Source organism: Cryptomeria japonica, chromosome 4 (genome assembly GCF_030272615.1).
Source record: "Cryptomeria japonica chromosome 4, Sugi_1.0, whole genome shotgun sequence".
In the NCBI taxonomy this organism is placed as follows: domain Eukaryota; kingdom Viridiplantae; phylum Streptophyta; class Pinopsida; order Cupressales; family Cupressaceae; genus Cryptomeria; species Cryptomeria japonica.
In genome coordinates, this window is record NC_081408.1 from 507,784,440 (window position 1) to 507,801,020 (window position 16,581).

Here is a 16,581-nt window from a genome sequence, read left to right on the forward strand (position 1 = left end):
TTGAAGATTGGTTGTATTTTTTGAGAGACGTCAATTCTTCATATTGTTTTCCCTTAAGAGCAAGGTGGGGAGGGTGAGAACGAAGGGTAGGGGAGTGTTTAGGGAAATGTCCAATTTGTTGTATTTGTAGATGATGAGTATACTTCAACTTGCAGGGTAGGTGGTGTTGATGTAGAGTATGTATCAACTCATAGGGAAGATACATTCTTGATGTGGATTAAGTTAGTGTAAGGATAGAGGATTATATCATGTATAGTGAGTATATCTTGATTCACATATGTAGTTTAAGAGAAAGGTAGGAGGGAGGATGGAGTGGAGGAGAGTGCTTAGGAGTATGTTATATAGTGGTGTACTTGTGGATGGGGTTTATGCCTCAATTTGCAAGGTGAAGTGTTGTTGATGTGGAGAATGTATCAACTCTAAGAGAATTGACATTCTTTATGTGGATTAAGTTAGTGCATGGGTAGAACATTGCATTATGTATAGTGAGTATACTGTGATTCACATATGTAGAGTTTAAGAGCAAGGTAGTGGGGGGGATGGAATGGACGGGGGTGTTTAGAGGTATGTACTATAGTGTTGTACTTGTAGATGGGATCTATGCCTCAACTTGCAAGGTGGAGTGTTGTTCATGTGGAGTATGTATCAACTCACAAGGGAGCATTGTTCTTGATGTGGACTATGTCATGCCTATGTAGAATGTTGCACTAGTATAGTGAGTCTATCTCAATTCACATGTAGAGTGTTGTATATGTACATAGTAAATGTGTTGATTCATGAGAGAAGTGGTACTTGTGATTAGCCTAGTACTTACCTAACTTTGTTTAGAGTGATTTAATAAAGAATAAAATGTTGGAAATGTTACATCAATATTAATTTATTAGAGTATTAATGAATAGATGTTGTAGTTGAACGATAATGAAAGTTTATTCATTTTACTGATTTTATAGAATTCAATGATTAAATCATATAAAGCCTTTTATAAAATCATGATTCTATTGTAAACAATCTATTTTACATAATTTTTTTTTTACTTTTACTATTTATCTCATGTAAATCTTTACCTTTTCAATATTGAAGATACTCCATTCAGAAGAACAAAAACTTAAAGAAAAGAATACATATTATTTTCACCACTTGATATATAATTACTAAAAATGTTATTTAAAAGTAAAACTCTTTGTCAACATTCTTCAATCTTTAAGAAATAAATAATTAATATTATTAATATCTATTAGAAGTCAAAATCACACTTAAACTACTCCATAAAAATGGCAATCCAATTTAGGCATGGACGGCCATGAATACTAAATATGTACAGAGAATACATGATGAAATATAAAATCCTGAAACGAAAAAGGTGAAAGTACAATGGGGGGACATTAAACCTAATGCTACAAAGCATGGTCCAGCACCGTCCTTGTCTAAAAGGACAAGAATGGTCCCATATGAATTATGGGGGTGTGGGGGCAGGAAAGTCCCATGGTTAAGCAAAAGTCACTGTAATGCACCAGCACTGCCATTATGCTTTTGCCATCTTTCTTGCATTACAGCTAAATCCATAAAGACGTATTTGGGCGGCGAAAGAGGGCAAACATGGTGGACTTTAATAAAGAGATTCTTATTTGTCCATAGTGCACGTGGGGCGGTGAGAGTATCCCATTTCTTTTTCAGGTTTCTGTACTTCAAGTCAAGTAAAACGTGGATGGTATGATTCATACAAAACTTCCCAGTCCCACCATTTCCTCTATCCAGGTATTTTTTTGGTATACAACAAGAAAGTAGCTTGCTGAGTATTGATAAAAAGAAGCATTGATATTTCAGTGCACTTAATGTCTTTTTTCAGAAATTGGGCACTCATCTAATGGATTGGAGTGTAGTCACAGAAACAATGGCTGATGTTGGTTTGAGCTTTGAAAGCAACTGGCAAGAAGCAGAAGGCTCACTGGAAGGTTGCATTGTTTTCAGATGTAATGATATTGATGAAGCAGACCAAGATCAAGCGAAGAGGCTGCTTTTGAGGCCTTATGATGAGGGATGCGGCCCTTGCCAAATAAAAAGTATGCTATCTCTTACCAACTTATCTCTTTCAATTTATTTCACAGTATTCTCATCAGTTCAGAAACACCCACAGACTGCCTTTAATTGCTTTCTCAAATATGTCAATGGAAGGAGGAGAGCTTGAACAAGCATTTGGGTATTTAGGCATATCACACATGTAAATTGATCTTGGGCAAATAAAGACCAACTTCTTTACAAATAATTGTTCGTGTATTTTTATTGCAAAATGACTGCCCGTGATTGTTTCACCTCTGTAATTTTGATAAGTAAACATTAGTCCCTGTATACATACTCCATGCCTAATATGATCTCCCCAGTGGAATTTTGTCATGGGTTTATGTGCACCAGAGAGCGAGAGAGAGAGCCTGGCTAAATAAGGACCAACTTTACAAGAATCTGTTCTTGTGTTTTTATGGCAAAATGACTGATTGTGCTTGTTTCCATCTATATAGAGAGAGATCATTTTGGAACTTTTACACTGTTACTTATTCTTGATATTAGACCGCTGTTATATATATGAGTAAAAAATAGTCCCTATATTCATTCACCATGCCTAAGATGACCTCATGTGGGTTGGAGAGAGGAGAGATATGTAAATGAAAAACAATCTATCTATGCTTTCAGCATATCCTAAGGCAGTTTCTATGTATTGGAATATTATAAATAGAAAATAGTCTATCTATGCACTCACCATATCCGAAGTTGACCCGTCTGAGGGATTTCATCATAGGTTTATATGTATTGGAATATTATCTTTACTTGAAAGGACAAATTTGTGAAGTGGTTTCAGGTTTTGATGATAGGGGAGTCTACAACAATGAGAGAGAAGTGGATGATGAAATTCCTCTTAGATACTGCTGGACCTGAAAGACTCATTTCTCTGGGAGAAAAATTATGGAAGAGACATTTTTTTTTAAATGAGCTGGTGAGGTCACAAACAGGAGATCTTATCCCCGTCCTAATGAAGTTTGAACCTTGGTGGCAAGAACAACAACATCATATTTAAATGATTACACTATGCCAATACTGACAAAGAGACATCTACTTGCAAAAAAGATCTGGGTTATAATGGAACTGAGCTGGTATATACTGCAGACAAAAAAGACATCTAACCAACCATATTCTCTCTCTGCAAATAGGAATGGCTTATAACTTGAATTTGCGCAGTTTGTAAAGTTGTGAATTACTATGCTTACTGAAATTTATGCTGAAAGTTATAGCATATCTATCGACACTCAATCTCTGTTGGCCAAACTTTGACAGCTTGCAGATGACTTCCTCATACACATTAACAAGTAAACAGACCAATCATGAGCAGCTGTGGAAACATAAAGGTCTTATTACCCAATTTTGGACCCTTTTCAGTTTTTATTACTACCGTGATAAAGTCAAAAGTTGACTGATTTTGAATTCTTCTTTTCCCCTCACAATGCGTGTAGCACTTTGATATTTCCGTAAGGTTTCTTTTCCCTTTTGATCTAGATCCAAGAGCAACCCCTAAACTAATGGTATTAGATCAGACTTTCTTGCCTTTGATCTTATCATCTGTGTTCGGGTTATAGGAAGTCTGCAATGGAAAATCACGACCCTCTAATTTGGCTTCTTTGCTGTTCAAAGTGACCTCAAATGGCAAACAACGCAACTAAATATACAGAAGATCTTGTTTTATATTTTTAAAAATTGGTGATGCACTACACAGATAAACAGAAGAAGTGCTCGATCAGTTTTCTGTTACTGTTCACCATGTTAGATCTCCACTGCATCCTTCCACATCAAGCAAGGTTTTTGGATGTGATAAACCTTTCAAGGTACATGTGAATACTAGAATTTCTTAATTTGAAGCTTTAATTGATGCAGATGTAGGAGATGCCTGGCTGAATCAGCTATGATCCTATTTTTCTTATTTAGAGGAGGAGATCACAATTGTGCCGTTCAGTGTAGGATTACCTATCATGAACTGGTGGGATTCATACTGTCACTATCATGCTGATGATGTTGAACTTGAAGAGGCTTGGTCATTTTTTGTTGAGGTCCTCATTGATGAATATCAACTATGGCGTACAACACACCAAGTAGCAACAATTCAACCAAGGACATGATTAATTGATGCAATATTGCTCCAATATATTCCATACCTGGAATGCAGAGCTTGGGATACCTGAGAATAAGAGACAAAATTTTCAAATACTGTAGTGACTTCCAGCCATGCATGCAGTCAGATGGACTTCCTGGAAATCAAGTCACTGCGATATGCCTTTAAAAAAATTAAATATCGTCAAGATTGAAGAAATGTTCAGGACTGAAGATAAGGAAGAAAAATTTAAATCCAATGTTACCATCCAAGCGATAGAAACCCACACTAAGTATGATGGAAATCACTAAGATATAATTGCTCAACTCCAAGACCACATCTCTAATTCAGTGCGTGGGAGAATCCTTTATCAAATGCAACAGATGAAGGTAGAAACGTGTTGCAGTCTCAAAAAAACCAACATGCACTTAGATGTGGAGTGTCACACTCAAAAATAGTAAATACTGATGGCCCAGATGTAGCACCAAAGCCAACTCAGGATAGAGTACTATGAGCTCAGTATTACTGTTGCAACCACAAAAATAACACCTGAAGAATATAAAAAAAAAACGTCTTCTTAAATCCCAGATGTGGATGTATGGACAATTTTTGCATTTATAGGGGAAATAGTAGTAAAATGATTTGAAATCTCTTTTTTCGTCAAAAAGCTTATTAGTTAATTTGCAAGATTATCTCATCATCCTCAGCCACCAATGTACTAGTTTGATGTTTGTCATATTTGGAAGCCTGCTTTCAAGTCAAAAGAGGGTCTATTTCAATCGTTTGGCTTCTGTTTTGGCCTAACTAATGCACCTGCAACATTTATGAGAATGAAAAATGATAATTTTTCACTCCAATGCAATATTTTTTATTTAGGTGGCCAATACATTTACAATAAAATGAGGAATGCCTGAATCATTTTCAGCAGGTTCTCCAAATCCTACAACCTTACAAATTGTAAGCCAATTGAGAGAAATGTTCTTTTAGCATTAAGAGGACAACCTGCATCATTTTCAGTAAGTTCTCCGAACCCTATAATATTATAAGTTGTACGCCAATCTAGAGAAATGTTCTTTTGGCATTGAGAGGACCGTGTTCATGTAGACCGAGAGAAGATCAATTTGATTCACTAATGGCCAACAGCTAGAACCTTGATGAAATAATGCAATTTTATAATTCTTGTTAATATCTACTACAGGTGTGGGATGAGGTTCTCTTGCATCCTATGGCCTCTGAATCAAGAAACTAAAGGTTGGTCAAAGTCACAAAAAAGGCGTTTGAATAACTCAAGCATTAAATCTTTTCAGGACCATTCCTTGTTTTTCTGCATTTGCAGAAAAATGAAAAAGATAGAGTTAATGATTGATGCTTCAAACTTTCAAATTACGTTCTCAGCATAATCCATACTTAGCATGATAACAGTGAGAATTCACTTATGCAGTTAGAAAATATCCGACATATGACAGAATTATGTGTTATGGTCCAAACTCCAGACATCTAAAAGAATTACATTCTAAGAAAGGAATTAGTTGTCGATACTAGTCATGAGCAATTGTAGTTCCCTGAAGACAAAGAACAAGCTACAAAATAAGCATCATCAGAAATTAATGCATATCAGCAACATCTCTATGTACAAGGCAACTCAACAGAAAATTTCATGTTCCATGCCATCAAAATTTTCAATATGAAATGGCAAGTACAGTGTTTCCAGCATCATAGCTCCACATAAACATAAAGCTTATGTATGGAAATACCGATCGAGTTAATGATTTGAGTCAACCTACGTTACCCCAAGTTTCCAGGACGGGGGACAGGGGGATGAGTTTCCGGGACGGCAATTTTTTTTGTCAAATTTGGGGACGGGGGATGGCAAAGGGGACGGCTATATAAAATATATAGGAAAATTCTAAATGTTCATATGAAAACATGGATAAAGCATGCATCTATACATTATATTCATATGAAAACATCGATATAGCATGTGTATGATGCTATGAAAACATTTTAGAATGCAAACATCAAACATACAACATTATCAATAGACTCAATACTCAATATGCACTCATAATTCAGAATTTCAATTCATTCACATTGTCAATATGCATATCATAATAGATATTAAAGAAATAACATACAAAATGCCCAAAGGCTACACTGCTGCCTTATTGTTTCATTGTCAATTGCGATATGGAAATCAAAATAGTACTAAGGAAATCCTAAAAAGAAAAGTATAATATTATTATTTAATTTATTTTCTATCTATAATTTTTTTTTTTATCGGTTTCTATCTATAAATTTTTAAATTTATAATATGAATTAATTTAAAATTATAAATATTTGATATGAATTAATAAATTTAATGTTGCCTTTTAATTTTTGATAGAGGGCCAATGTTAGAAAAATATAGATAGTCGTATTTTGATTTCATAACTATTCAAATTCAATAATAAAAAAATTGATAGTCGTTTTTTAAAAATTCTCAATATAGAGGGCCCATGTTAGAAAAATATAGATAGTCGTATTTTCAATAATTTTTGATAACTATTTTGAAAATTTTGAATTGATAGAGGGCCCATGTTAGAAAAATTAAAAAAAAATTGAAAATATGACTTTTTAAAATATTTTTCCCTAGCCCTAGATGTGGGGGACGTCTAGCCGTCCCCAGGACGGCTGGGCCGTCCCCAATCCATCCCCAGCCGTCCCTGGGACGTATGGACGTCCCCCATAGCTAGGGAAGGTGTCCCCCCATTTCGGGAACGTCCCCTCAAAATTCTGACAATTTGGGGATTGGGGGGGACGTCCCCTGGCCGTCCCCAAGTCCCCAAAACGTCCCCGGGACTGGGATGGGGGTTTTCAGGTAGATGATGCGTCCCCGGGTTTCGTAGGAGTCAACCAATAGTCACAAAATTCATCACTATCCTTTGGTTCTTGTGGGCATGAAATTGTAACTTGACGACAACTGCATTATACAAATGTAAATTTTGTGAGTATATATTGGAATCTTGAAGCTGGTGAGTTAGTTCTTGTTTTCTATTTTCAGAACAATCCATTTTATTTTACTGCTTGGGACAACTTTGTAAATCTGGCAGTGTTTCTCAGACTTTTGAGGAGATGATATACACACACACACAGAGTGTGAGAGTGAGAACGAGAGCGAGAGATGGAATTTGAGAATTCAATTAAAAAATTAAACAATGAAAAGGCCTATCCTTTGGATAGCACTTTTTAGATTTTAGATTTGTTTTTGAATGTCACATACATCCAAATGTCCTTAACATGGGCAAACAAAGATTGAAGCCCCAAAATCTTCACATATTGGAGGGCCAGGGTATGTTCATTCTTATTCTCTAATCCATGGTATATTCAATTTACAAGATGCCAATCCAAGCTCGCGAATGCATCCTTGTTGTACACTAAAACTTGCTACATGAGCCCAAAACCAATCTTGGAAGCACATTTCAGTTATGTAGCAGGATAGTTTGGGTAGAGAAAACATTGGCTGTGAAGTTGTTCTACTGGCCAAACCTTCCCAATTCATTGCAAAACATATTTGAGCTTGTATAACTCGTGCCATTTCCAAGCTTCTAGACAAGTAACACAGATTGTACACTCCTTGTCCAGTCCCAATGAAGCCCAGGGTGTCAATCTCAATTAACTTCTTTGCAGTTTTTTACTTACCACTAAACATGGCCTTGATTGTGCTTTTGTATTAGAGGATAATTTTAAAATGTTGCTAGTCTAGCATCTTTTCAGGAAAAATTGTAATGTTAGATATTGCAGGTCTTTTCTTCTAGTATATTTATGGACTCAAACTGTTTGTCAACAACCATAGTATCTGACTGAGATACAAAATTTTGAGAACTTTCTAGCAAATTCTTTGGTCCTCAATGATTGCAAAGCTCACCATGTTTGCAACTTTCTATCCTCAAATTGATGGACAAATAAATCTACTCAAGAAAATACTGGTACATTTTCTCATGGTCTGAAACTATAAACATCAAACACCAACATGTATGGAGTGAAAGTCTACTTTTAAATGGGAGTACATGAATTAGGGTACAACTATTATTACATATAAATATAGTCACCAAGTGATGTAGGTACGATGGAGACCTAGTTCCTTGAACTCAAGTTGCTTGGGATCCATGGTAGGAATAAGTAACACATGATCATTTGGGGTTTATCCTCTGTTCCTATAGGGGTACAGTACTTTCTATCCTATGCTTTGACTTGTGTGGTTGTATTTTCGGACTGAAGTGTGTCTTCTTTGTATGGAAATGGAATCTTCCTATGCAGTCTGATTATTTTTCATAAACAGAATATAAACTACTTCCAGTGTATAACACGTTATGTTACTTTAATTTAGTGTGTTGTCCCCTTGATTGTTCCTGGGATATGAGTCACCCATTCTTATATGTGAACATCATTTAAATTAGCAATTAATGAGTATTTATAATCCTGAACCTGGGTTTTAACCTCCTTGTAAGAGGCCAAACTTGTAGGCAGAAAAAACATTTTGTTGTGCAGAATTGTTGAGAACCATTAGTAGAAACCTAAGTATAATTTTTGAGTCCAAATTATTCCATTTGGATGTCATAATTATATTTTATTTTGGGAGTAAACAGTACTATAGAATATATATCAAATTGGATGTTTGAAGAGGTATTTCTATTCAGTAGATAGTACTCTTTAATATCTGGTGTTTTTCAAAAACTTCTCTTGCAGACCAAATTCATATTTAAACTTGAACCTGGTGGGTTAAGAAGATGGATAAGGACGATCTCTATGCAATTCAACATTGTTATCTTTACAGTTAATGCGGAACCTTGTTTTCTATATACAGTCTAATGAATGAGAATTTGTGCCTACAAGGATATGTTAATTTTGCTCAGGAAAATAAATTACATTTAGTGTAACAATGCTTCTTGAGAGTGCATTTGATATTGATATCTGATTAGAATTGAAAGTTTGGAATCTTGAAACTGTTGAGAATAACGAACAAGATCTGGCAGTTAGATTGGTCAATGAAGTGTAGTAAATCAATGCCAAATTGGATGGCTCAGGATTAACTTCAGATTCTATAACAATACATTTTCCTGTGAATAAGGTCTTCAGTATCTTCTCTACACAGTGAAATCCCTGAATAGCCTTCCAAATGTGAAAAGAAACAGTAAGAAATGTATGAACTTCCCGTGTGAGTGCAGAAGCTCATAAAATTTCAAATATGAAAAAATTAATGCTCGTGAGAATTCTCACTATAAACAATCAAATCCATGAGAAGGTACCTATTCTAATTCCCTGTCAAATGACAGGAAAGGGATCAAATTTATAGCCCAGTATTCTACTCTAATGATATCCGTGTTAAAAATTCACTCATTAATATCAATGCAGTACATTGTGATCAAGTTACATAAATTATATGCATATCAGAAAATCAATCCTTACAAAAGTTTTAACAATGTTAAAGGTTTCGAAAAGCATTAATTAAATTGAAAACCCATGGTAAAAGTTACCAGTAACGGGCATAATACAGCAAATAGATTTAAATTCCCAAAGTTTCAACATGTAAATGGGTCCAACTTCAGTTTGCCTATACAAAGGATACAGATACATAACATTTGGAATAATTTATGTTATGACAAATTTTGATACAAGAATATGCCAGGGACAAGTTTGAAATGAGTAGTGAAGAATGGAGATTTTATATAGGTATTTCAAATAGAACAACAAGAAGAAGTAAAACTTTTAACGTTCATGAGACTAAACATTAAATAGTCTATGGGATAATCAGCCTTGTCATCTTCGACTTTTGCAATTCAGTTCTTTTTCTATATCTGATGATGATGAGTTCCCCTGATTTCTCAACAGCCCTCTCACTAAAAAGGCTATACCAAGGATCAACTGTCAAGATATTAACATAATTGCTCCTGATGTCTCTGTAAGCATCACACTCTACTATGAAGTGTCTTTTAGATTCAAGTGCCCCATAAGTGCAAAAAGTACACATCATTTCTTCTTTCTTTCGGCTTTTTACACTGCCCTGTCTCGTATTAGAATTGATGAGAGTTGATTTTTAATTGAAAAATAAGAATTTTGACTTTTCACGAAATACAAGATATTGGAACTGATATGTAGTCTCACTAGTATCCTTACAAGATTCTAGGTAAACTCCCTTTCTTTTCCTTCCTGTAGAGCAAGGATTTATGATCACATGTGTGACACAGATATGGATGACTCATATATACATAACTCACATAGACATAATTTTATAAATTACTAGAGGAGATTTTCATTACTTAAAAGAAATAATATTAAAAATAAAATTTTAAATATTAATAAAAACATATTAAGTGTAAAAAATAAATTAAGAATAATTAATAAATTAATAATCAACTTAAAAATAAATAAAAAATATTTATAATTCAATAAAATACATTACACAATAAAATAAATATATGCTTTTCATTGCAATACAATTTGCATAACTATATGTCAATCGTCAGAATTAATTATTTATTAATAATTAAACCAGTCATAAAAATATTTGACGGGTTAATGGTAGAACGCAGGGTTGACGGAACGCCTTCAAAGAAAGCGAAACACAGTCATTACCTGCCTTCCAATTCTGCTCTCCTTTGTGCTCGCTTTCGCCTTTGCTTGCCTCTCTGCTTGTGACGCAGCTTCTCTCACATCTGCTAACTGTACGCGACTAGATTTATACCAAAACTTAGGGTTTTTGATAATGTATTAGGGTTTTTTATTTCAAGGTTGATATGGATCCAGCACATATTTTCAAGGTCGCCGAATCCAAATTTAACAGGCACGGCTCCCAGTTCTCCTAGTTTTTTGTACGGGCAGGTAGGGTATACGAAGAATATCCATTTCGTACTCTACTCGTACTCGACACGGAGAAACGCATATTGGAGGAGGGGGCGGCGAATCCGTTAACCTCGCTATAAACATCACAAATTCTTCTTTCAATGGCCTCGAAATGACTCCAATTTGACATTTTGCACAATAGAAGTTCGCAAATTAAGATATAATGCTTCTCTACTAATCAATCGGTGAAATAATTCGGGATTTGTACAAAATGTCTCCCACTTGCCGAAGTTCCTGCTCTGATACTACATTTTCTGAATCGGAAGTCTTATAAACATGTCGAGAATAACAAAATGAAACACACATTTCTGCAGGGTGGGTTAGAGGGACGTGGATAGGTGTTTGTATGTTTGTGTATTAGAAAAGAGAAAGGGAGAGGAAGAGACAACTGATATAATTTTTATTCAACAAAATTAAGGGAATTCAGAAAAATGATCACATAGTTTAATCCAGAAATCTATAAGCAAACTTAAAAGGACTAACCATGGGTTGGGTTACATAATCCCGATCCTGAAGGATGCGCTCTTGAACTACCAGCAGATTGAGATTCAAATCAAAAACAATATCACATATGATCTCAATGAAATGATAGGAAGTCTCTAATATAATCTCTAATGTAATAGCACTGGGGTTAGGGAAACTCTTTACCTACAACTTTCCCATTTAACTCAAAATGGCTAACCAAGGGTTGTTTATAACTTTATGTAACAAGTTGGCTACTCCACAAACCCCATATGCGTCATGATATCATGGGCCTGAAACTGAACAAATGAGTACTCTGGTTTCTTTACCTTGTTTATAAAAGAAAAATTTACAAATTACAATGGTTAAGATCAAATCGACATAATTTTAGTTTGGAGGAATAATTTGGTGAAATCACTCCACAAGATGAATACAATTATATTCTTTAATGCAATGCCTCGTTGATGTTTGTTGTTGAACCGGCAGTGGAAACTTCATAACCCCTATTCACATGCAGTTTCCAAATTTCAAAATGCTTAATAATTCTCCAAAACTGCTATATATGATGCAGACCTCATGAACCATGAGTGATTTCACAACTTCACTTAGTCCACTTCATTGAATGTAACACACTCCACATTTAAAATTGTTTTGGTCTTAAATCCTATCGTCTCAGTAATTATGGAGAAATATTGAAATGCAAGAACGAGGGATTTAGGAGTTTGGAGTAAAGACTAAAGTCACACACTGTTATAGAGAAACATAAGGATGGAAAATTGAATATAAAATATGCAGGATGAGCATTGCAAATTTTTATATAACAACATGGTAGAGCTAGAAAGATAAAGAGTTGTGTTTTATATATCTAACTTAATAAAAAACTATTCCATCTTTTGCTTGTCCATTGTTATCTTTTAAGGTGATAATATGGCGGACCATATTTGTTTTAGAGTCTAGAGTGATTGCAAATATATTTGGATACTTCTATATTCTCCTGGACTGTTGCTGATTGAATTTCTTTTTTTGTGTTTACTAGAAATTTGGCAGTTAGTGATTGTTGAATATCGGGTAGGTACATTAGATGCTGGCAAATGGACTGTCTTTACTTTGGCCTTTTTATTGTCTTCAATGTTGGGTTTGGGAACTACAATCTTAAAGAGAAGATGCACTCATTTGTTTTTCCTGAAATGAAATAAGAGGGATGGAGTTTGTGCAAGAACTTCATGGCTCAGTTTTCTAAATCAGTGCCATATGATTATCTAAATCCACGGGTATCATTGTTATGCAGTCGAGTTTATGCAGAGACAATGCAAAGTGCACAGCATTTATGTACGAAGTACTGCTCAGGTGTATGAATTGTATAGAATGACAGATCGAATAGGTGAAATAGAATATGTTTGCACTGTATGTGGTGAGATTGCCATGGAGAGCTGTGATTCTAATCACAGGGGTAAGAGTCAAATTTTCCAACGTAACAGTATCAATTCAGCTGAAGAAGATGGAACTAAGACTCTTAAGGTACATAACCATTGCAAGGTTGATGGTCATAATTTGGCCGGTATTCTTGAAAAGACTAGGGATGAAAGCCTAGAGAACCTGGTTCAGCAGGGCATCGTTGACCTTCCCCAACACATTACCAAAGGCAAGCACCACGAGAGTGATGAGGATAGTTGGGTTCAAGTAAAGTCTTCTGGTTCGCTTGAAGTAGATTCTTCTTGTGAGAGAAGGGGTACTTCCAGACTCCAAACATTTAATGAAAAGAAATATGTTAAAGATACAATGAATCAAAAACTAGAAGCATCAGATAATAAGGATTGTAGGAGGATCCAAGTTCAGACATTCCATGAACCTGCTTCTATGGAAGACATTTATTTTGATATACAGTCTAGAAAAGGAAACATGGGAACAGTAAGCACATCTGGAAGCTTTTTGACAGAGGAAGATTGGGTTGTAGAGTCTGTAAATAGTGATAATTCAAGAGTTCCTTTGTCTACAAAGAACATAAGACCAAGAAGAAGAGTGTATGAAGGAACAGTTGAGATAGTAAATGCTAAGCCCTGCTTGTCAGTCACAATTAAGTTCCCATCAGTCCAAGACAAGTCCTCTGTTGAAGTTCGAGAAGTGCGTGTTCAGGCTCGTCCTGTTGGTGGAGTCATGGATGAAATCAAATTAATGGACTTCAGCAATTGTTTTGGTGACTCTTTGGGAGGCTCTTTACTGGCAATGCTTGTTCCAAGTATTTTGGAATCATCAAGGGACGGTTTGAGTCAAGGACAAGATGCATTGTTTGACAGCCTGTTCCATGGCAGAGAGGAAAACGAGTTTTCAGAATGTAAGCACAGTGAGGAGTGTGAATCATCAGAATGTAAGCACAGTGAGGACTGTGGATCATCAGAATGTGGAAGTTCTCAGTCTGAATCATCACCTTCTTCTCAGTCAATCAACAAATATGCATTCATTGAAAAATCGTCAGTTTTGGGGGGACAACATGCATCTTATGATAGGAATACAGGGGAAGGATATTTCCCTGAGCTCCTACCATATGAAAATGTACATAGCTCGGGAGGTTACCCCAATGAATCTGGAGGAAGCATTGGCAAGTTTGAGAATATTACATGGGGAAAGGTTCTGAATTCTGACTATGATGTTGAGGGGATATTTGGAAATGACGGACATGGTGGAATACACAGTGTTTTTTCAGAATCGGGTGGATTAGAAAGAGTAAATGAACAGATGGAACATGGATATGTGGATCTAGAAGCAGAATCTTCTGCAGAATGCAGCACTGGAGAAGTTGAGAGCATAACGAATACAGATACATGCACAGGTGGTCATGAGGAATATCATGGACGGGAATTGCAATATCTTGTAGAGCATGTAGGCAGGTTAGAAGCATTGTGTGCGAGAATTGAGGTTAATCTTTTCATGGCTCTGGATAAAATGGAAAAGAGGATTCAGCTTTTAGAGTCACGATATGTGCTGCCTGACCAGTTGAATATAGCAGGAATGGATCATATAACCTCTAATGCAGGCAAAAATTCCTCACCAGGTGGCTTCTCACCCATTTCTACTTCAGGAATACAAAAAAGTCAAAAGAAAAAGGATTTATCTTTAGATGCACCTTCTCCGTCATCCTTCAGTTCTTCTGGTCCCTTAGCTTATCATGAATTTAACAAGAAGTCTTCATCTCCACTTAACACTATGGGTTGCATGTCACATTCTTCACCTGCAATCCTCTCAGTTAGAGAGTCGGCTGAAATTGAAACTTCTGATGCTATGCTGAACAAATCAACACCAGCTCAATTAAATCAGCAGGATTTATCAGACAGAGAGAAAACTTATTTGCCGAATTTCTCGAGCAAAGATTCGCATGGATTGCAATGCGAATCTGAGGTGATCGCTACAGGTGCAGGAAATCCACACACATCTGTTTGTGAGCATACAATTACAACAAAAAAAAACCTCTTGTTCATTGATGAAGCTATAGCCTCTGAACTTGCAGCATTTTCAGCTTCAACTCATGAAGAAGAGACCAGCAAATACACAGATGTAGGAAATATGGTGGAGGAAAATATTCATTACCATGATTTTCTAAATTTTTATTCAAGTAAGGAATCGAGATTTAGGACTCAGGAAGGTATGGAATCAGTCCTCTATGGTTCGCCTTCCCAGCATAGTCTGGATTTAGGGTCTTTTCTACATAGAGGCTATGAATTTGAAGACAATAATAAGTGTAATTTTCTTAATGCTAAGCAGGCCTTCAAGCCAGACATTTATACAGAAAGAAATTTTCAGAATGAAATTGCATCTTTGGAGTGTAAAGCTGAGCCCAGATTGCTGAAATGTAGAACAAACACAGCTGAGATGAAAAATGATGTAAGAAAATCTCAGCCAAACATGGTAACATCTGAACCAAATTGCCAAAAGCAATATCAACCACTTGAACATAGTATATCTTCAAAGCAAACTACAAAAGATTGCAACCTGAGAAGAAAAAAAAATTCGGGTGAGATTCCACACAAGAGAACTGAATGTGCTCCTTGCAAGAGTGCTCCCCAAAATCCCAAATACGGACTGTTAAGAATCAAAACGGCACTATGTAGCCCAAAAAAGGAAGTTAAGAAGGATGACACTTTCATTGGATCAGAAGATGCTGAAGCAATCCATAACGATGCTATGCACTTGCATGATTCATCAACCTCTCACGTGAATGCCACATGCAAGACTAATGATGCTGATCCAGCTAGAATGTCATTGGAAGCACTTTTGTGTGGACATAATCAGCAAGATGGTAAAAGTATGGATTTGCGGAGATGCACTGAAACCGAATCTTCTTTGAATATCTCAGCTCCCAAACGCCCACATGTATTGTTTTTTATTGAAGATGAAAGCCTTGCAGATTTCTCCATACCAAATTCTCCAAGCTCCTCATGTGCAGTTCATCTGAACAACTGCTCTCTTTCTGAAGGATTGATGACCGAAGCATCTCCTCTCTTTGATAACCTATTGTGGTAGCATAAATATCGTTAGATATCAATTATTACCTATGATTAATTTGTTTAAAGGTAAAATACTCTCATCCAACCCCTGGTTGTACATGGGATGTATGACACTGATTTGATCTGGGTTCTCTGATTTCAATTTCACACTCAACTAATTGACAAATGGCAAGACATATAATAAGGGAGCAGAGTATGGATCTATCTTATATTTCCCATCTTACAGTACCACATGTGACAGGATCCGCTCATAACAAATGTATAGTTCAATAATAATCCATGTTTCCATGTGGCTGCTTAAGTGCAATTTCTGCTTAAAATTAAGCAGCTAAAGTGTTTCTATGCAAATTTTTAATTAAGAGGAAAGGATAAATTGGAATCTTTTCCTATTTAAGTGGAAGAGCAGCTGCTTAAAACATAAAAATAAGTTTTGAAAAAAAGCGGGGGCTGGAAATAAGCAGCAACTGTTTATTGAGAAGATTGACACGTGGCTCTTCAAATTTTTTTCCCTATTTTTTATTTGTTTCTAATTTTTTTCCACAATTTATGTGACCAATTAGCATTAAAGATTTTCTTTTATTAATGTAATTTAAGATGACTGCATATTTT

The 16,581-nt window shown here is 35.7% G+C and overlaps 1 protein-coding gene across 3 annotated transcripts; it reads left to right on the forward strand.

Annotated features, from left to right (window-relative positions):
* Positions 1–1,468: 1,468 nt before the first annotated feature.
* Positions 1,469–16,353, forward strand: LOC131053443 (uncharacterized). 3 transcript variants are annotated; one of them, XM_057988048.2, is made up of 3 exons: positions 1,469–1,755; positions 1,847–2,060; positions 12,762–16,353. In XM_057988048.2, the coding sequence occupies exons 1-3, from the start codon at positions 1,711–1,713 to the stop codon at positions 15,986–15,988; spliced, it is 3,486 nt and encodes a 1,161-aa protein (XP_057844031.2). In that variant the 5' UTR covers positions 1,469–1,710; the 3' UTR covers positions 15,989–16,353. The 3 variants fall into 3 exon arrangements, with proteins under 3 accessions (XP_057844031.2, XP_057844033.2, XP_057844032.2); XM_057988050.2 differs by lacking the exon at positions 1,469–1,755 and adding an exon at positions 12,510–12,541 and having other exon boundaries at positions 1,762–2,060; XM_057988049.2 differs by lacking the exon at positions 1,469–1,755 and having other exon boundaries at positions 1,762–2,060; positions 12,510–16,353.
* Positions 16,354–16,581: the final 228 nt, after the last annotated feature.